The following is a 22915-nucleotide window of genomic DNA, read 5'->3' on the forward strand; positions in this document are numbered from 1 at the left end:
TGTGTTCATAGTTAGTGTAATAGTTTCCATTATAAATTCTTACGTCTGCACTTCAATAAAATACCATTCTAAAATTTTCACACTCTAATTACACACTCCCATCAATCGAGTTCTACAATGCCACAACTGTGATTAGAGAGTGAGAGTATATCTGGTTTTCTTTATGAATGGGAATTTATAATGGCAAGATATAAAAACACAGAATTGTTCCACTAAGCCTACTTCCTCTGAAAATCAGGCTTGGCTTTGACTCCTTGAGCACCACTGCAAGGGATGGATTACTACAGTTATCAACTTAAGGCTGCAGTTGTTCTTTTGAATAGTGCCAAGAGCCACATACATCATTTGCTGCACTGTCACTTTAGAACAGTACCTCCTCATAAATGAGCAATGATTCATTTAATTTTCTTGCAGGGCACGATAAGTGTTGGAGTAGATGCCACAGATCTGTTTGACCGCTATGATGAGGAGTTTGAAGAGCCAGGCAGTCGGTTTCCTCAGATTGAAATTAATAAAATGCACATATCACAATCTATTGAAGTAGGTATTTCAAAACTTGTCACAAAAGTTTGTAAAAGGGATAACTTTTGAAACTGTACAGTAGCCCTTCCTTGATGGTTTGCTCAATGCCAGGTATAAATGTAGAAGGCTAAAACTAATGCTGAGCACTTCCTTTTTTTTATTCATTAACGGATGAGGATGTCACTGGCTAGGTAGCATTTATTGACCATCACTAATTGCCCAGAGGGCAGTTAAGAGCAACCACATTGCTGTGGGTCTGGAGTCACATGTAGGCCAGACCAGGTAAGGATGGCAGTTTCCTTCCCTAAAGGACATTAGTGAACCAGGTGGGTTTTTCTGACAATCGACAATGGATTCATGGTCATCATTAGATCCTTAATTCCATATATTTTATTGAATTCAAATTCCACCATGTGGCATGGCAGGATTCAAACCCGGGTCCCCAGAATGTTATCCAGTCTCTGGATTAACATTCCAGGAATAATACCACTAGGCCATTGCCTCCCGCTTCCTAATGCTGTTCCTCCTACCAAAATTCTGTACCCCAAAATGATGGTTCAAGGTGAAGTGACACCTCCAGATTCTGCTCTGGTATGGAGTACCAAGTCTTACAGACCAGGAAGGTCTGTACTAAATAAACAGCCTTGGCTGAGCCAACAATGCGAAATTGCAGTTGCCTAATGGACTGTAGACACAGCTCATTGGATAAGCACCATATGTTAAATCCTTCAAATAATGTGCACTGACCAATCCAACTGTTCTTTGCTTTGAGCAATCCAGCTGTTTTGTCAGCATTTTGAGACTAGTGCAGAAAATGCAGGGATATGAGAGGTGGGCGGGAAAGTAGAGCTGAGGCAGAAAGCAACTATAGGCAACTATAATCATATTCAGTGGCAGAGCATATATCATTTCCTACTGCTCCGATTTCTTGTTTTATTGTAAAGTAATTTCAAGATGTGGTTAAACTGCCCAATAGTTGCTACAGATTAGGCTCTATTATGAAGTTTAACGAAATGCAGAAACTACCTTGAGAAGCTAATAGATAGGAAAGGGGAAGGTAGCCGCCATTACTGCTGTTGATCACTACCCGGTAGTGGAAGGAGTATGATCATGTATGCTTTGGGCTGAGCTTTAATCCCTTCCATAGTAAAATATTTGAAGTCGCACTGTCCAGCTGACAAAAACTAAACATCCACTTGTATGATATACAGCAAGACTGCTATCACTTATGGTGTGCACCCCATTGTGCATTTTCAGAAAAGTAAGAAAGGTGAAGCTAACCGCTAAGTTGATGTTTTTCTCACAGGCTCCATTGACCACGACAGATACAGCTGTTCTAGCAGGGAGTCTATCAACGCAGAATGGCAATGGCGGTGGTTCAATCAACATTGCATTGAGGCGGGTAACATCTGCAAAAGGATGGGGCGAGGTAAGGGCTGAACGTTTACTTCTTGCGGTAACAGTCTAACTTGGTACTCTTGGAATTCCTTTGCAATTATTGTTTGAACTATTGCTTCCAATCCAGGATGAATTTGTTCAGAAGCAATGAGGTTGAATTTAGATTGCACTTGAATGTAAAAAAGTTGCACAAAGTTGTCAGTTTGCACGTGGTTACTCCACAGACCATTTGGTCACTCCAAACAAAGTCTGCCTCGCTGATGAATTGAGTAAGTGTTTGATCCATTATGATTTTTCCAGAAATATACATGAATTTATTTGGTGTAACCTGTAAATTTGTGTTTTATGATTTCTTTTATTCGCATATGGCATGTTCTGTGAGGCTGTGATTCACCAAAGAATGTAAACAGGTTGCTTGCATGATGTTGCAGTATCATAATTCAGCAGTCCAAATGAAAATGGTATGCCATCAAACTCCTGATTTCATGAGTTGAAATATGTAACATTTTCTTTTCATCAATCAACAGATTGGTTGTTTTCGTTTGGGAATTATTCCCCGTCAATACCCTAAGTAATGTCCAGTACAGTGTGGTGTTCCATTTAGCTGATTCCCGTGTATCTCTTTGTGTTGATAAAGATTGAGTGCTGTGTAGCATTCTTCACTAGTAGTGCCTGTCGACTGCCTGTCCAAGATCTTCAGCTGGTGCATCCGTATTGTTGGTGTCAATTTTTCTAAAATTGCATATGATCTTGCTTTTAGCACACTGAAAATGGCTATATATTTAATCTCTGGGAATGGATTTTAGACATAAAATGTTTGTGGATCAAGATTTTTGTTCCATAGTCAATAACATGCAGCTGAAAGTTTTGTATCTGCACTGTTTCTCATGACATTTCACTAGAATGTTTTAAAGCACTGTATTTCTTTGAAAAGCAATAACTAATTCTGACTGAACATCAAAGCCATTTGTACAACCACACAAAAACACAATAGGAAATGAAATGAATGACCTTTATTGTTCTTTTCTGTTTGTTTAAAAGAGGGAATGTTATCCAAGGCACAGGGAGATCTCTCTGTTCTTAGCATAGTGTCCTGAAATTATTAATGTTCTCCTCTGCATTTGCATTTCACACCCTTCAAATGAACTTGGATAATCAAGTCTGAAGTCTGAACCTTCAGTCCTCAGTTCGGTTGCAAGAAAACTACTGACACAACAAATCAGTAAGAATTAGTGACAGCTCCTCCTCCATGATCATCCTTAACATCAGTACCACGCAAGGCTGCATACTCAGCCCATACTGTAGTACTCCTTATACACTCACAGCTGTGTGGCCAAATTCCACCCCAACTCCATTTACAAATTTGCTGATGACACCACCATTGTAGGTTGGATCTGAAACAGCGATGAAACAGAGTACAGGAAAGAAATTGAGCACCTAGTGGTATAGTGTAAAGACAAAAATCACTTCATCAATGTCAGCAAAATGAAGGAGCTGGTCATTGACTTCAAGAAGTAGAGTGGAGGGCACACCCCTGTCTGCACCAATGATGCTGAGGCAGACAGGTCCAGAGAGTCAAGTTTCTGGGAATGATGATCACTAACAATCTGTCCTGGTCCACCCAATCAATGCGATGGTCAAGAAAGTGCATTAACAGCTCTATTTTCTCAGGAGGCTAAAGAAATTTGGCATGTCCACAAAGACACTCACCAATTTTTATAGATATGCCATAGAAAACATGCTATCTGGATGCATCACAGCATTATTTGGTAACTCTTCTTCCCAAAGCCGCAAGAAATTACAGAGAATCGTGAACACAGCCCTGTTCATCACACAAACCAGCCTTCCATCCATTGACTCCATCTATATTTCTCGTTGCTTCGGGAAAGCAACCAACCCCTCCCACCCCACTTGTACGCTCTTCCACACACACTTAACAGGTAGAAGATACAAAAGAATACACATACGAAAAGATTCAAGAACAGCTTCTTCCCCGCTGTTATCCGATTTTCTCTCTCTCTCCCTCCCTCTCTCTCTCCCTCCACCTTCTCTGCATCTGTAAGGCTGCATTCTGCTACCTGATGCACTTGTCATCTGCCTGTAGAGCACGCAAAACAACATTTTTTTCACTGTACCTCAGTACATGTGACGTCAATAAATGAAATCAAAATGAGCAATATAAAACCATGATATTTAAGCTGTCATAAAATTAACAAGAGTCTGATTTTTCACTTACTTTATGTTTGACAGTTGGAATTCGGAGCAGGAGATATTCAAGGGCCTTTGTTTGGGATAAAAATATTTAGAAACATCACTTCACAAAGGTAGGTGACATAAGCAAGTTGCAGTCTTAATTTCAAGTAGACTTGACTGTTGCTATTAAAGTTTTGCTGTGTATTCACCAGAAATTGTTGCATTCTAGTTCTCCGTTATCCTTTTGTGTGAATAAGAACTTCCTGATTTTGCTCCTTGAACAGTCAAAGGGTGGCACATTGGCTCAGTGGTTAGCACTTCTGCCTCGCAGCACCAGGGACCTGAGTTCGATTCCACCCTAAGATGACTGTCTGTATGGAGTTTGCACATTCTCCCTGTGTCTGCTTGGGTTTCCTCTGGGTGCTCCAGTTTCTTCCCACAGTCCAAAGATGTGCAGGTTAGGTGGATTGGCCATGTAAATTGCTTATAGTGTCCAGGGTTGTGCAGGCTAGATGGGTTAGCTGTGGGAAGTGCAGGGTTTCAGGGATATGGTAGGGGTTGGGTCTGGATGGGTTGGTCTTCAGAGGTCGGTGTGGACTCAATGGGCTGAATGGCCTGCTTCTACACTTTAGGGATTCTATGATCCCTCAATCATGTTATATATCCCACTCACCCTTCCAATCTCCTAAACTCAAGGTGAATACACCCAAGATTGTGCAACCTGTCATCATATTTTATCTAAACACAGTATGTGAATAGCCATTGTGCCCCATTCTCAGGCCGGTAAATCTTTCTCGAGCTACAGGCAGTGCACTGCTTGAAATTAAAAGGCTAACAATGTGCTACATACATTGAAGCTGACACAGTGTGATTTCAGCTGGCTCTTCTTCATAATAGTTCTTCCAAGATCCTTGATTGATGGTTAGTTGGGAAATATTTGGACATCTGGCTGGGCTCTCGCCCCTTCTGGCAGATGGTCAGAGGGCAGCCAAAGTAGAGTTTAGTCGTGGCCATTAACCACCATTCCCTCTATTAGGAAATGACTGATCTCTGGTATGAAAAGAATTAGAAAATTAAACTCTTGGGATCATGATTGACAAATTAAACAAAAATGTTCAATGATAGCAAGTAAAACAAATCAGATGTGAGGACATTTTATAGGATTGATACTGAGCGGAAATAGTGAGGTAATCCAGCAACACTTTAATTTGTTGCAGTGTGTAGGTCTGGTCACCACTGTACTAAAGAAAATCAGTTATTGTAGAAGTACAGAAGAAAGCAATGATTGAGGGGTTGAAGAGATTGGATTATGAGGATTGATTATGTCTTCACTAGAATAGAAAAGGTTAAAATGTGTTCTGATCTTTAGCATTGTTAAGGAACTGCATGATATAGGCCATGGCCAGCTGTTTTACATTGTCAGAGCAGAAGAACTCCGAGGAGACAACCCGCACATTCAGTGCTGTAAATTCAAAACTAATCTAGAAGAATATTATTTCAGTGACAGTGTGACTGGTCTGTACAGCATGCACCGCAGGGTGCTGGTACAAATTGTATTGATTCATTTCAATGCAAATTAGAAACACTTGTTTCAGAAAATAACAATTGGGGATACAGTATATGAGTAATTTGACACATGACATCATGAGTGGTGTATGCTCTGGAAAAACAGATGATTTTAGGTCCATGATTTTTCACAGCTCACCAGTACTAGGGATTTCCTGGAGACAAGTTGGCTAGTTGACCATTCCTCATCGTTATTGAAATGGAGCTCTCCAAACTTTTTGTTTCAAACTCAATGGAAATTTAGTAAGTGATGACTGTTCCCCTCCATGCAAAATTGCTGCTGTTTTCTGGAGTAAAGCAACTGATCACATGGCAATAAGATTTAGAGCTGAATCAAGGTCAAGAGGCAAAGCAAACATGCTGAAACAGAGCCTTTTGTTAGGTGGAAAATGCCCTTATTAACCGACAATATTAAATTTACCTGTTCTCAAAAGTTTGATTCACCTTTTCCAGATAATGGGTATGTAAATATACAGCTGACAGATTATGGAATCATACTGTCCAAAAGGAGTGGGCACAATCACTGGCCAGTTGTTCATTTATCTGATCTCCACTAAGTGTCAGCAGTAACTGCAACAAATCCATGGATTAGGAACAGACAAATCAGGCAGGATTTCTACACCTAACCTCTGCCATTGATTAACCCTAATTTTCTGTAATTTTCTGGCACATTTGAAAATTATTTGGAGATGGGCAAGTTCTAGCTTGACTGATCAGAATTTACACCAAGCTTTGCACATCCATCAACAGCAGCTTTGGCAACCTAGAAAGGTGGAAACTTAGGAACAATCAGCTTTTTATTTAAACCGAACAGTGGCCTTCATTGACACATGTTCTCTCTCTTCTCCTTGGCCCTATACAGTTTTATCACCACTCATTGTGGCCTACAGTTTTCATCTCGTGGAATCCGTCCTGGCTTGACCACAGTCCTAGCACGAAACCTGGACAAGAACACAATGGGCTACCTGCAGTGGCGTTGGGGTAGTCAGTCTGCCATGAATACAAGTCTAGTAAGGGATACTAAAACCAGCCACCTTACATTAGCATTGCAGGTAATGGAGATTTAAACAAATTAAAACCAGTACTGTTGTCTCTTACATGCATCATACACATAGCGTTAGTTAATATTTACTTCAGTTCAAAATTTCTTATCCTTCCTCCTGGCAATTTGAGGGGCTAGTGGAACACAGTGGTACTGTGACACAACTAGTAATCCAGAAACCCAGGTAATGGTCTGGGGACCTGGGTTTGAATCCCATCATGTTACAATATTGAATTTGAATTCGAATTCAAAACATCTGGAATAAAAAGTCTCATGATGATTGAAATCATTGTCAATTGTTGTAAAAAGAAATGACTGTGTCACTAATCTTCTTTGGGGAAGGAGATCTGTCAGCCTTGGTTTAACTGACATATGACTGGTCTTGACTAGTCGAACTGTAACCTGACATAGTCATACTGATGGAATAATACTTTACAAACAATGTCCCATACACAATCATCACCATTCCTGTTCTCTCGACAGAACAAGAGACCCAACAAAGGTGACTGCACAGCAGTACACAGTAGGGGGACAGTTTCCCTGAGAATCCTCAAAATGTGAGTCCACACCTCTCAAAGTCTCATGGCATCAGGTCAGATAAGGAAAGCTTCTTCTGATTACCGTGCACACCTCAGCTGATGCATCAGCACTTCTCCATGTGGAACACCACTTGGAGGAAATATTGAAGGTCAAAGTCCGTTTCCAAGAGTTGCTCAACAGCACCGCACCTGACTGAGCTGCTAAAGTCCTAAGGGGAGGCGATGGCCTAGTGATGTTATTACTGAACTGTTAACCCTGAGACGCAGGTAGTGTTCTGGTGCTTCGAATCCTGCCACAGCAGATGGTGGAATTTGAATTCAGTTTAAAAAAGATCTGGAATTAAGAGTCTGATGATGACCATGAAACCATTGTCAATTGTCAGAAAATTACACCTGGATCACTAATGTCCTGGACTACATATGACTCCAGACCCACGGCAATGTGGTTGATTTTTAACTGTCCTCTGGAATGGGCAATAAATGATGGCCTAGCCATTGACACCCTTATCCCATGTCTGCAGCAAATGGTGAGGGAACCAACAAGAGGTGCATCTGTCCGTGACAGTCAGTAGGGATAGTTCTAGTGGAGATTAAGTCCTGTTTTCACTGTGAGGCTACTCTCCATGGTGTTATGTTGCATATACTAAATGGGCTATATTTGGAGCAAATCTAACTACGCAAGACTGGGCATCCATAATGCATTGTGGGCCATTGGCAGCAGAATTGTACATAATTGTAACACAATCTGCAACTTCATGGCCTGGCATATCCCTCATTCTACCACTGCTATTAAGCAGGGTTGAACCTTGGCTCAATGAAGAATGCAGGAGGGCATGCCAGAAGAAGCATCAAACGTGCTTAAAAATGAGGTGTCCACCTGGTGAAGCCACTGTGTGCAACTACTTGCATGCCAACAGCAAAAGCAGAATGTGATCAACAGCTGAACAATTTTTCAATTAACAGATCAGAGCTTTGCTGCATCCAGTTGTGAATAGTAATGGGTAATTAAAACAACTCACGAGAGGAAGAAACTCCACGAATATCCCTGTCCTCAATGATGGGGCAGCCCAGCATATCTGTGCAAAAGATAAGGCAACAAAAAGCGTTTGCAACAACATTCAGCCTGAAGTAGCAAGAAGAAGCAAATTATCTCAACCATTTCCTGAGCATCAGGATCACAGCATCACAGATGGCAATCTTCAGCCAATTTGATTTGCTTCATATGATATCAAAAACTGATTGAAGGCACTGGATGCTGCAAAGGCTATGGTCCTGACAATATTCAAGCAATAATTCTGAAGATGTGCTTCAGAATTTGCCACACCTTTAAGCTATTCCATTATAACTACAACACTAGCATTTACTTGATAATGTGTAAAACTGTTCTGGAGTGTCATGTATACAAAAGGCAGGACCAATCCAGTCTGGCCAATTACCACTCGTCTACTTTCGAGCATCAGTAACATGGTGGAAGGGGTCATCAACAGTGCTGTCAAGCAGCACTTGCTTAACAATAATCTTCTCTCTGTCACTTAATTTGATTTTCATTGAGGTCACTCAACTCCTAACGTAATTACAGCCTTTATTCATGCATAGAAGAAACAAATCTAGAGATGGGGTGGAAGTGTCAGAGTCAAATTTAAATGAATGTGATACCAAGGTGCCTTGGCAAAACTGGAGTGAGTAGGAATTGATGGAGATAAGGAGGGGACTGTTTGTTGGCTGGAGTCATATCTAGCACAAAGCAAGATGATTGTGGTTGGAGCTCCATTATCTCAATTACAGAATGTCAATGTAGGAGTTCCTCGGGTTAATTTTCTTAGGCCCAGCCATCTTTACCTGCTTAATCAGTCATCTTCCCTCTGTCATAAGGTCAGAAATAGCAATGCTCACTAATGATTGCACAATGATCAGCACCATTTTCACGTGCTGAAGCAGTCTATATCCAAGTGCAGCAGACCTAAAAATAACCTGACAATTAGCAAATAATATTCATGCCAGACAAATACCAGGCAATAAAAATCTCCAGCAAGAGGGAAACTAGCCATTGACTAGAAACTGAACAGGAGTCACCATATAAATATTGTGACTACAACAACAGATCAAAGTATAGGAATATTGCTGCAAGTAACTGATCTCTTGATTCCCCAGAGCCTGTCCACCATCTACAAGACACAAGTCAGATATGTATTGGAATACACCGACTTTCTTGGATGTGTGCAGCTGCAACAACACTCAAAAACTTTTAACATTGTTCAGGACAAAACAGCCTGCTGTTTGGCGCCACATCCACAAACGTTCTCTTTCACCACCATTGACGCCCAGTAGTAGCAGTGTGTCCTACTTCCAAGATGCAGTGCAGAAAGACTCCTTAATGAGCACCTTCCAAACCCATGTCCATGACCATTTAGGAGGACAAGGGCAGCAGATACATAGGGACACCATCACCTGCAAGTTTGTTTCCAAGCCACTTAAATCCTGACTTGAAAGTATATGACCATTATTTCAGTGTTGCTGGATCAAAATCCTAGAATTCTGTCTCTTAACACTATTGTAGATCTACCTAAACCAAGGGAATTACAGTGGTTCAAGGAGGCAGCTCACTACCAACTTCTCAAGGGCAATTAGGGGTGGACAGTAAATACTGACCCAGTCAGCAAAGCCCAAATCCCCTGAATGAATTTTAAAAATCATCTTGAAAGGTGCTGAGATTTTGAACTCCACCCCACTCAGCCATCCAGTATCAGTATTCCGAGATCATGTACTACAAGAGTTAAGTACAGTCTGAGTCGCCCCATCAAGCACTCGTACAGCAGGTTCAATGCAGAGTGAAGTGGGCAGATTTTTAACCTCTCAGGAATCAAGAAACATGGGGAACCAACTGGAAATGAGTTGAGGCTGAAGATCAACCGTTTTCATGGGGCCCCTATGATCTACTCCTGCTCCTATTCCTTACGTTCTTATGAAGTTTCAACAGACTGACTGAACAAACATTGCCAGAGTAGATGTAGGGTTTGTTCATTATGCCCTATCATCAAACACTGCTTGACCAGGTGCAGATTTAAGGTTTTATCTACACGATTCAGTCAGATACTCTGTCAGGACAGCTACAGCACTGATTGAGTACAGAGTAAAGTTCACTCAATACTGTCCCATTTAGTACTCTTAAGACACTTAACCAAGGTTGGAACCTTATTTAAGCTTTCTCCATACTGTCCTATCACATAATCCCAGGAGTAGTGTGGAGAGAGTTTACATTGTATCTAACCCATGTACTTGACTTGGGAGTACTGATAACTAAGTGACTATGATTCTATGACTGAGTTGGGAAGAGCTCAAAATCTTAGCTCCGATGATCACAATACAAGTTAAGTATGAGTTGGAAATAGTTCCCTTTACACTATCCTAATCTCAACCGTGCCCAAGTAATATATATATTTCTATCATCTCTACACCTTTGATTAACTGAGATTAGCAGCTTGTGTCCAGTTAGAAGTATTTTGTTTACTGTGGCTTGATACCTAGGATATTGTATTAACACAGTCATTTTACATTGGTTTTTTAAAGCTCATAGATTGGATAGAATTGTCTACAATCAACCTGATAAGGGTTTGAAAGTAAATCTGATGAGCCACCCTGTTCCCCACTACCAATCCTGCTATCACTGAGTGATGCCCATCCAAATTGTTCGTACCACATCACATTTATATTCTTTCTTAAAGGAGAACAAAACTGTTGTGCAGTACTGCAGAGTTTAACCTCCTCTACACATTACAGAACTTTAGCAAGATATCCCTATTCATCTATTCCATTCCCCTTGCAATAAACAACAGCATTACAGCCTTAATCACTTGCTGCATCTGTGTACTATTTGTGATTCATGTACCAGAACACCCAATCTTTGTGTACCTCCAAGTTCTGCAATCTCTCTCGTTTCAAATAAAATGCTGCTTTTATCCAATTCACCATTTTTCTACATGATAACATTGCTGATTTGTTTACAGCTAGGAATTCCTCATTCATTTATGCTAATCAGCTACCAATACAAGTTCCAGGATGATGATCAAACCAGAATAAAGGGGACAATCAAGTAAGATTTTTGTTGTATTTTTAAATTTAAATTGTTTAGACTGTGTAAGAAACAGACAATTCTAATGCACAATAGAATACTATTAAATGTTATTTATTAGAGCAAGGTAACTGCAATAATAATTAGGAGGATAATGGTGTAGACATTTCAAGTATTTCTAAGAATAAGTGTGCAGGAGTGAGTTACAGGCTGAAACTCTAATTAAGAGTTGCAGGCAGTTCCTGTGTAGAGTTAAGGCATGTGTTCCACGCTGGAAGTGAATCAAGGTTCAGGTGGTTTATATGTAGAATAGCACAGAACTGAAAATAAGCCACAGGCAGTAATCTCATCTAAGTATTGGGTGTTCATATGTAAAATATAATTATAATTAACAGTGAGCTGCAGGCTGGGATATTATAATGGATAACTAGGAGTGAAAACTCCACAGAGGTGACCATGTTTCAAGGGGTCTGGTATGCTTCTGCCTACAGGACTGGATTCTTCGGCACTTTGGTTGAATATGGTGCTGAGAGAAAGATCTCCAGACATAGCATCCTAGGAGCAACTGTCAGTATTGGAGTGCCTCAGGGAGTGTCCCTCAAAATTAAGTATGTACTGAAGATCATATGGTATTTTCTCAAGATAATTTTCTTTGTTCAATTTAGGAAGCCAAAATTGTTGACTTGAAGGATTTGTTGCAGGTTTGCAATTTTTCAGGTGATGTGTGTAGTTGCTGTGCCATTTCATGGCATAGAGTGGCTTCAGTCCTATTATTTAACCCTGCAAGTTTTGTCGTGCCTCACTAGTGTAGCGCCCTGGAAATCCAGACCAGTTGTTCCTGGAGTTGTCACAAAAGTATTTTTAAAAATTTCAAAAGTATGCAAATCCCCCAATTTACTTGCCTGATAGACTCAGGTTAACAGAAAACACTGACCAAGTTTCTGTACTTAACAAAATCTATTTATTGCAAGTAAATCGATTCTAACCCACTTCTAAACTCCTACCACAGGGGTACAGACACATATAGTCAGACACAGATGGACAAAGAAAACTGGTGTCATGGGTGGAGGGAATAAAATACAAGGGAAGCAGCTCCACAGCAGCAGTCCACAGGATTTGCTGGGGTGTTTCTTCTATTTGCCAAGTCCTTCAGTTCTTTGATCTTTTCGTTCAGGTTCTTTCACTTATTCACAGGAAGCTCATAGTGACTGATTCACAAATGAAAAGGTCTCTAACTTAATGGTTAAAAGAACAGCTGCAGTTACCATTGGGAGAAAACAACATGCTTTCTTTAGCTTCAAATATTTTACTAGAATGAGAAAGAGACAGACAGGACCTCCTGTTCCAGAGATCTGACGGGTTTTCACTGTTGTTCATACTCACAAGCCGTTCAACTATCCAGGAACAACAAGAAAGTTATCATTAAGCTGCTAACCTTCGGTACCCACAAACCAGTCAGCTACTTGCTGCTGGCTAAAGCTTACTTTTGTAGACATGCCCTGCTGCTATGCCTTCTGGTTACCTTCTTGCTCCACTACTTGCAAAGCAACAGTGTAAACCCACAAAGGGTTTCAGTAACTTGCATGCTAAAGTACAGCCATTCCTTTTGCACAGTTCAATCCACAATCACAAACAAAGTAAGACAAAAGGTTGTAGTCTTTATAATCTCCAATGAATGGGGCACTCGCAGGGAAATTACAAAGAATACTGAAGGCTTTTCCATTGGAAAGCCAAATAAGAAATTATGCAAGTTGTTTAGACTACTTCCTCCTCATTTTGCTTCCAGCAACTCGTTAATGAGATAGCTTGGCAAAGATCTGAAAGTGGTTTATCTGGCTGCCTCTGTCTGATTGTACTGAGAGAGCAGGAAAAGCAATAGCTTTGCAGTTTAAATTTTATGAAAAAACATTTGTAATTCTATTTTTGACCAAGCACCTGATAGATGATGTGTTATTTTGCCTCTCCAGTAGAATTTTGTTATGTGAAGATGCCCTTCCTATTCATATACCCAACCAGATGCGTTTTACGTGTTGTAATTGTACCAGCCTCCAGCACTTCCTCTAACAGCTTGTTCCATACACACACCACCCTCTGTGTGAAAATGTTACCCCTTGGGTCCTTTTGAAATCTTTCCCGTCTCATCGTAAATCTATGCCCTGTAGTTATGGACTCGCCCACTCTAGGAAAAAGACCTTGCTGTTCACCCTGTCCATGCTCCTCATGATTTTATGAACCTCGCCCATGAGCCTCCAATGCTCCGGGGGTGGGGAAAAAGATCCCCACCCTATTCAGCCTCTCCCTATAACTCAAATCCTCCAGTCCCAGCAACATCCTTATAACTCTTTTCTATACCCTCAAGTTTAACAACATCCTTCCTATAGAAGAGCCACCAGAATTGTACGCAATATTCTAAAAGTGGCCTCACCAATGTCCCGTACAGCCACAACCTGACATCCCAATTCCTGTACTCCATGTTACGTCCAATGAAGACAAGCATGCCAAACACCACCTTCAGCACCCTGTTTACCTGCGACTCCACTTTCAAGGAACTATGCATCCACACCCCTAGGCCTCTTTGTTCGGCAACACTCCCCAGGGCCCTACCATTAATTGTACAAGTCCTACCTTGGTTTGCCTTATTAGAATGCAACACCTCACATTAATCTAAATTAAACTCCATCTGCCACTTCTCGACCCATTGGCCTATCTGATCAAGGTCCCATTGTACTCTGAGATAATCTTCTTCACTGTCCACTACACCACCGAGAGGGAAATGGGCCAAAAGCCGCAAAGGGGGCTAGGTCAGATTGGGATGTCTGGTCTGCATGGACAAGTTGGGCTGAAGGGTCTTTTTCCGTCCTGTGTGACTAGTGAGAGATATGGAACCACGGCAGGTGGATGGAGTTGCAAAACAGATCAGCCACGATCTAATTAAAAGTTGATACCGGCTCAAAGACGTGAATGAGCTTATCCAATTCCTAACGGTCATTGGAACTGTCCAACAGTCTGGTGAAACACTTTTTTTACACAAGTATTCAGTTTTTGAATCTTGAGAAATTGTTCCTTGCTTGGCATTTCCTCAGTCCCTCCCAGAATATGATGAACAAAAACCAAGAACTTAATAGCATGTGGTAAATAGAAGCTGCATCCAGTGACTGTGGCAACAAGTGTTCACAAATGATGGTGAGTTTTCCTTCTCAAAAGCAAATTGTTGAATCTTTTTCTGACCCTCCATGGGTTAGTGGGTAGATGCAGCGTCCAGGATAGTAAAATTAAAGGTCCTAGGTTCATTTTCTGGGCTGTGCTGCTTTAGATGAATTTTGGCTGGCGCATGAGCAATAGAAAAAGCCTTCTAAAACTCTGCACGTGCAGAGGGCCTGTACTGAAGGCATTATTTTTAGTTCATGCTCCAATTTTCATTCCCCAAGTACCTGACTGAATCTCTCTCCCTGGCTACAGTCATTGATGAACCTAGGCTGTTTGTAATCTTGGTGTTACCTTCGATCCCAAATAAGCTGTCAAATTTATATGCCAATACGAAGACTACCTATTTCTAACCAATATTGCCTATCTTTGCCCCTGCATCAGCTAATCTCCTACTAAAATCCACAGACATGCCTTTTCACCTCTAGATTTGACAATTCCAATACACACCTGGATAGTCTCCAATCTTCAACCTTCCACAAACCTAAAGTCATCCAAAACTTCCCTACTCGAGTTTGATCTTGCAGCAAGCCCTGTTCCCTATCGGTTCTGTGCTTGCCCACCTACACTGACTCCCAGTTAAACATCTTGGTCTTAAAATGCTTATCTTATTTTTCAAGACCTACCATGGCATTGCCTTTACCCATCTCTCTAATCTCTTCCAGACTCAGTCTTCTGTGATATCTCTGTTGCTGTAATTCTGACATCTTGTTTTTCTCTGATTTTTCTTTTGCTGCACCATTGGTAGCCACACCATCAGTTGCCTAGTTTTAACCTGTACCTTCCCTGCATGTTTGCACCTTGCTTTCCTCCTTTTTGAGGCATTCGTTAACCCCTCTCAAGGTTTTGGTCATCTGACCTAAATCTCCTTATTTAACTCTTGTCATACTTCATTTTATGATGGTTTTGTGCAGTACCTTTGGACGTTTTATGATATTGAGTTGTTGTACAAACCTGATCTCATCAATTAGAAGTGGGTGTCCAGCTGCTGAAGCGGCATTTCATGAGCAAATAGACCTGCCACAGTGTCTTATTATAATGCCTAAGGATTGTATAGTAGGCTGGAATCCTTTAAGCAGTAGAATAACCTGTGTTCATGGATTTTAGTTTTTCTCTCTGAATTTTGTTTTTTAAACTTTCTTTTGTTCCAGGTTAAATCGAGCCAGCCAGACTTACTTCTTCCCAATTCATCTAACAGACCAACTCTTGCCCAGTGCCATCTTCTATGCTACAGTTGGACCCCTGGTGTTCTATTTTGCCATGCACCGGCTTATCATCAAACCCTATCTCCGCATGCAGAAAGAAAAGTGAGTGTATTTTGTCTGGCTGTCAAACTGTCTAGTTTCTCATTCTCTAGTTCTCCCATGTTTTTCATTCTCCACCTGCAGCTGATCCAGTTGTTAATTAGCGAGAATGGACCACCTCCTGTTCTACTGAACCATAGAAAGCCCCAGGCACCCAAAGAGAAAAAGCAAGCTAATGCTGTTTGATGTTGAAATCCATTGTGCACTTCGCAATTTACAATTAATGCTAAATGCTGTGATGTAATCTAGTAAGAGAATATATCAGCTTTTGCAAACTGTCTATTAGATTCTTGGGACAGTTGGACACTATTTTCAGCTAGTGGCCTTGTTCTATTTATATCTATCTAATCCCCTTGGTTTGACACCTGCCTGTAACTGATTCCAAAGTATCCACTATTCAATTTCCAAATTTTCCAATCCAATCTTTTAGAACCTGGTCGATAGTCTGCTGTTGCATCTCTGTTGTTTTGTTTATGTAAACCACACAAATCTCTGTTAGATTCTTGCCTGCAACTCTATCTTTAATCCATTGCATAAGCAAATTTAAAGATGGGACAGAAACTTCCTGCACGCACATCTTAATTATTTTTCTGCAATTCAAATTTCTTTTCTAAATATGAACTTTTGTTGCAATTTTTGCCATTGTAAATTTCTGCGTCAGTATCTCTCATTAAATTTTGCCATGGCATCAGTCATCATACAGGCCACTGGGTGGCTCAAGAGCAAGTTTCTGATGTGTCTTAACTCCACAGACCACTGGGTGGCTCAAAAGCAAGTTTCTGATGTGTCTCATTTCCACAACAATTTGATAGAGAAATGTAGTTATCAATTGGCTATCTGCAGCACTAGCTGAAATGGATTTGTTCTATTCCTGTGTGGAAATTTTTACCTATGGCCTTTATTAGACTGAAAATGGCTAATCTCCGAAGCTAAGGATATTCAGGCCTGCTTAGTATTTAGATGAAGGACCACCTGGGAATATTTTACAATACAGTAGGCTTGGGGCTTTTGTTGCACAGTGATAATGTTCCTACTTTTGAGCCAATAGAACCAAGTTCAACTCCCACTAGCCCGAGAGGTGAGTCATGATGTACAAACAGGTTGATTAAAAATAACTAAATCAATGAAATCCTCTGTTTGTTCATTTTCAGCTGTTGTTCCCTGTATATCTCCTATTTTTTTAGGAAATCCTTTTAATACCATTTTTCTGTTCTACTGGGTGTAAAAATTTGAGCCTTTTGGTGGTCATTTAGGTAACATGCAATTTTGTTCTGCGTTCATATATGTTACAGAGAATTACAGAAACAAAGAGAAAATTCATCGAGTACCATAGCATTGAAGAAGCAAGAGGCTGAGGCAGCGGTAAGTGCAATAGTTGAAGCTAGGAGAGATAATGATATAAATCTCCATACAATCTGAGGGAGGGGTTACTGTTTAAAAATCACAGTTTCCCACCCATTTTAAGACCAAGATGAGGCAAAATCATTTCTCTGATGGCATGAGTCTTTGGAGTTCTTTTCCTGAAAGGGTGAAGCAGAACTTTCAAGGCAGAGATAAGTAGATTCTGTTAAGAAAGGAAGTAAAAGACTGTTAGGGGTAGGGGGAGGGGAATGCAAATTTAATGTTACAATTAGATTAGCCATGACCTTATTGAATTGCGGAGCAAACACAAGGGACTGAGTAGCCTACTTCTGCTGCTCATTCATATGCTTCTATGTGACAGCAACATTCTTCACAGCAGTTACATAGGAATAAGTGATCATTCAACTCCTATAGCTTATTCCACTGTTCTCTAAGTCATGACTGGTTTATATCGTAATTTTGCCATGTTATCTTGGTTTCATATCCCTAAATAACCTTGGCTGGCAAAAAAAATCCCCAAAGCTATTAATAGAGTTAGCTTCAATTACTTTATGGGGGAGAGAATTTGACACTTCTACCATCTTTTGCATGAAGAAGTGGCTCTTAACATACTCCTTAATTACCTGGTCCTAATTTTTGGGTTGGATCTCATTATTTCAGGTTCTAGCCAGACTTAGGAGCTTTCATCTGAAACCATGATAGATTAATTAGTAAAATTAGTTGACATGAGATTCAGGGTGAGCTTGCCAATTGGATACAAAATTAGCTTTACGGCAGGAGACAGAGGGTGGTGGTGAAGGGTTGATTTTGGACTGGGCACCTGTAACCAGCGGTGTTTCACAGGGATCGGTACTGGATCCACTGTTCTTTGTCATTTATGTAAATGATTTGGATGAAAAAATATAGGAGGCATTGTTAGTAAATTTGCAGATGATGCCAAAATTGGTGGTCTAGTGGACAGCGAAGGTTATCAAAAATTACATAGACATATTTATCAATTGGGTCAATGGGCTGAGGAGTGACAGATGGAGTTTAACTTGGAATAAGGTGAGGTATTACATTTTGGTAAAACAAACAAGGGCAGGACTTATACAATTAATGGTAGAGCTCTGGGTAGTGTTGTAGAACAGAGAGACCTAGGGGTTCAGGTACATAATTCCTTGAAATTAAATCACAGGTAAGCAGGGTGGTCAAAAAGGCGTTTAGCACAGTTGCCTTCAGTTCCTCAGACCTTTGAGGATAAGAGTTGGGATGTCATGTTGAGGTTATACAGTAAGTTGGTGAGGCCTCTTCTGGAGTAATGTGTGCGGTTCTGATCACCCTATTTAGGAAGATACTATTAAAGCATAGAGTGTTCAGAAAAGATTTATCAGGATGTTGCCAGGAGTGAAGGATTTGAGTTATAAAAATAGGCTGGATGTGCTGGGATTTTTTTTACTGGAGCATATGAGGTTGAGAGGTGACTTCATTGAGGTTTATAAAATCACAAGGGGCATGGATAAGGTGAATAGCAAAGGTCTTTTCTTTAAGGCTGGGGAAGAGCAAAACACAAAGGCATATTTTAAGATTAGAGGAGAAAGATTTAATAAGGACATGACGGGCAACTTTTGGAAGTGGTGGATGGAGGTACAGTTACAAGGTTTAAAAGACATTTGGATAAGCACATGAATAGGAAAGATTTGGATGAATATGGGCCAAACGCAGGCAGGTGAGACTCGTCCTTGCTGTTTGATTCGATGACTCTATGACTGTAAGTCATTGATAGGCTATACAAAAGCTATCTAATCCACTTATTAGCTGTTCATGTACAAACCTTCTGTATGTAATCTTGCATCATTTGAACCTTGGTAACGTTCTGGTCAACCAGCTGCACTCCTTTTGTGGCCATGTATTCTACAAATCAGACTCGGGTCTGATTTTGGCTCTGTAAAGACATCTGCTGTGACTTAGGAGGCTGTGATACCTGCTATAAGCAAGAATTCAGCCCCGATTCGCTGTCCTAGTTCTTGCAGTATAAACGGCTATTTAAGCAAGATCTAGGGTGGTAAGTGCACCTGAGAACTGTACTTCAGCAGGAGAGGAATTGGAGATTTATGCCCTTGACAATGATCGGTTCCTCATTGTGTTGCTGGAACAAAATAGCTCTTTGGAAGGAGAGCGGAGTTTGGAAACGTAGAGCAAGATGTGCAACTGGCTGTACCTTCATTTTGCTGTGAAAACCTAAATCATGTAGTTTTGGGAATTGAGGAGCCTTGGGGAATCAGCCAGGTGGTGACTTAAATCATGGGAGTGTTTTTAGAAATTAATCCATATCTTAAACTTAACAAGCAAGGTGTAGAGAAAAGGGTCCAACTCCAACCTGCCAGTATTACTTTGTAATGACAAATTTGTGCCTCCATGTGGCAACCTAGAGCTTTGCACCAAACCAGAAACTAATGTCTGGCAGCATCTGGAAAGGGCAGGTTAATGATTTAAGCCAAACATTTGAAAGGCAGGAGCTCATTACATGGGTGGGCATATTTCTGATATGTATTAATTTTGATTTCTGCAATTGTTTGTAATTTCCCATAACTCTCCTTTGACTTCAGTCTCACACCTAAATAAAATTTGACACTGAACAGTGTTAAGGAAATATTAAGACCAATGAGTAAAGGTTTGATCAAAGAGGAGCATCTGAATAGGGGGAGGAGAGGTAGAGAGGTTTAAGGAGGGAATTCCAGAACTTGGGACCACAGCAACTGAAGGCACAGTCACCAGAAACGGAGCAGTTAATACTGGGGGGTTCCCCATTGGTAGCAGTCAAGCTAGTCCATTATTTTTGTATTGTGTGCCTATCAGGTGGTAGGCATTGAACCAGATGAACCAGGGTCTTTTCTCATCTGTAATTCCTATGTTTCTTTGTTAATACCAAGCTGCATTTATTTAGCAGCATTATTGAACAGAATATCTAAAAAAAAGCCATTGGAAGTTGTTCTCAAATTTTTTTTTCTATATCAAGTAAGGGGGTTAATTCAATGCATGTACATCGTTTAGGGTAGGGAGTAATCTATTTAAAGTACTAAGACTCTATTAATATTTTTGCTTTTATTGTTAAGGTCCGGTTGATGCAGGAGTCTGTGAGGAGGATAATAGAAATAGAAGAGTCCAAACTAGGTCAGAATTTATATTGCTTATCTGGATTTCAATCTGTCAGGTTATTTTTTTGGTGCATTTTCTTCTCCCTCATTAATGCTGCATCAGCCAGTCACTGTAAAGTCATCTGAGCTACAAAAGCACAGTGAATAACATTGAAAAGTTTATTGAAAAATTAAATTCTTCGTCAGAATTAATGCAAAACTTACAGATTAAATTACGTTTTAATGTCTGCCGGAGCAAAAAAGTGTATATCATGGCTGAAGATAATTGATGAAAAATGTAAACCAATTCAGACCCATATGTTCATGGAAGAGAAGGAGAGAAATCTGTGGCTTATGTCATGTGGAGAAATTGCACTTCCCAAAGTCTGCATCCTTAGATTCTGTATATAGTGTCTATAGATAATGATAGTCGTGTTTCCAATCTTCTGTATGTGTATGCTTTCTGCTAATATTTATGAATTTTAAGAGAGCAATTCTGCCATCTGATCCATAGCCTCATTCTTCAACAAGAATCGACAACACGCATCTGAACACTCAAAGGGTTCTCTGCATTCATTATAATCCTGGAATCCCTCCATACTAAATGGCAAAAGAGCAGATTGGGAATCGAAAGAAAACCAAAGCTAATCAAATATTGCTGTGAATGTTTTATATCTTGAATATTGTAATAGAGACAAACCCAGACTAAACTAACAAATACAGCTCTGCTGCTCAAGATATGCACTGTGCCAGACCCCACGTAGACCGGAATCCACTGACCCCAAGCCTACCTCTCAATCCTTAAGAATTCCTTTGTTCATGGGTCTCTGTTTTAGACTCCCACTGGCTTGTGCAGCACAATTGAGCATGTCTATCATGAATGTAATATGGCTGAACATGTGTAAGTGTCTACTTGTCTCTTCTAGGCTTAATTATTACCAATGCCTGGTACGGAAAGTTTGTGACTGACAGCAGTGGGAGGAATGAGAGGGCCAAAGTGATTGATGTGACTGTTCCTCTTCAGTGTCTGGTGAAGGAGTCAAAACTCATTCTTACTGAAGCCTGTAAGGTGAGGTTAAATGTTTATTTGATAAAAAGTTGCCCTTTGCATTGATTTGCCAACACTATATTGCCTACATTGCTGTCATTCCACACCCAAGGGTGACTGCCATACTTTTTTTAAACCTTTTCAACCACCTGCTGTACCTGCTCCTTCTTGTTCAATCTCTCCTCAAGGTTTCTTCTGATCTGCAGAAGGATGGCTCCCATAAGTATCTCAACAGTGATTGGGAAGGAAAGAACTAAAGACATATTTGTATTTATGCAACCGTTTCACAGCCTCAACTTCCCGAAGCACCTTACAGCCATATAAGTAGTTTTGAAGTGTTATAACTATTGTAATTAAAGTAACACAGAAGCCAATTTGCACAGACTAAGCTCCCACAAACAGCAACGTGACAATGGTGCAATAATCTGTTTTGCAGTGTTGATTGGGACATAATTATTTGCCAAGACACACGTTGGCTAAGAAATAGGACTACAAATAGCTATTCAGTCTTTCAAGTCAACTTTCAATGTGATCGTGTTTGAAATTCCACATCAGCTCCTCTATCCTTCCTTACTGACCAAAAGTCTCTGGATCATAGTATTGAATATACTCATTAACTGGCATCACAATCCTCTGGGGCAGAGAATTCTGAAGATTCACAACCTTTCAAGTAAAAGAATTTAGCCTTATCTAATTCCTAAATGACAAACCAGTTATCCTGAACCTATGCCCTTAATTCAGGAGGAAGGGGAGCATTTTTCTTGAACATCTACCTTGCCAGAATTTTATACCTTTCAATCAGATTGCCTCTCATTCTTCTGACATACTCTCTAGTATAGGTCCACTCTATTCTGTTCTTATAGGTTAGCAACCTCATTCCAAGAATCAATCCTGGTAATCCTTCGTTGCAATCCCTCTGAAATAAGTACATCCTTCCTTCTACAAACTTCCGTTGTGGTCTTACCAAAGTCATAAATACTTGTATCAAGACTTTCTTATTCTTGTACTTCAATTCTTTTGCAGTAAAAGCCAACATACAATTTGCCTTTCCAATTTGTCATTTTACCTTCTATGATTCAAGTGCAGGGGAATTCAAATTCTTAAGGAATCATTAAAATGTTGGTATTATCTTTTAAAACTATTCTTTTTTTCCATACTTCCTACCATTGTGGATAATTTCAAGCTTATACTCATTTCAGCATGATGTAAAAGTAACAGGATTGTTGTCATGGGTGATTTTAACTTCCAATATATTGACTGGGACTCACTTAATGCTTGGGGCATGGATTGGGCAGAGTTTGTAAGGAGCATCCAGGAGGGCTTCTTGAAACAGTGTGTAGATAGTCCACTAGGAAAGGGGCTTTACTGGACCTAGTATTGGGGAATGAGCCTGGCCAGGTCTCAGTAGGGGAGCAGCTTGGGAACAGTGATCACAATTCAGTAAGCTTTAAGGTACTGATGGATAAACAAAAGTGTAGTTGTCAGGTGAAGGTGCTAAATTGAGAAAAGGCTAATTACTACAATATTAGGCAAGAACTGAAGAATGTAGATT

The 22915-nt window shown here is 40.3% G+C and overlaps 1 protein-coding gene across 1 annotated transcript in view; it reads left to right on the forward strand.

The window, feature by feature from the left end:
* Nucleotides 1–22915, forward strand: part of dnajc11a (DnaJ (Hsp40) homolog, subfamily C, member 11a) — a 41384-nt gene that overhangs the window by 13312 nt on the left and 5157 nt on the right. Inside the window, exons 5-14 of the mRNA XM_020530843.2 lie at nt 415–540; nt 1829–1951; nt 4171–4244; nt 6542–6731; nt 11265–11350; nt 11821–11937; nt 15685–15840; nt 17130–17199; nt 20295–20352; nt 21242–21384. Coding sequence (XP_020386432.2) covers nt 415–540; nt 1829–1951; nt 4171–4244; nt 6542–6731; nt 11265–11350; nt 11821–11937; nt 15685–15840; nt 17130–17199; nt 20295–20352; nt 21242–21384 — 1143 coding nt within the window. The remainder of the gene's footprint in view (nt 1–414; nt 541–1828; nt 1952–4170; nt 4245–6541; nt 6732–11264; nt 11351–11820; nt 11938–15684; nt 15841–17129; nt 17200–20294; nt 20353–21241; nt 21385–22915) is intronic.

This window comes from Rhincodon typus, chromosome 31, assembly GCF_021869965.1.
Source record: "Rhincodon typus isolate 14 chromosome 31, sRhiTyp1.1, whole genome shotgun sequence".
Taxonomy (NCBI): domain Eukaryota; kingdom Metazoa; phylum Chordata; class Chondrichthyes; order Orectolobiformes; family Rhincodontidae; genus Rhincodon; species Rhincodon typus.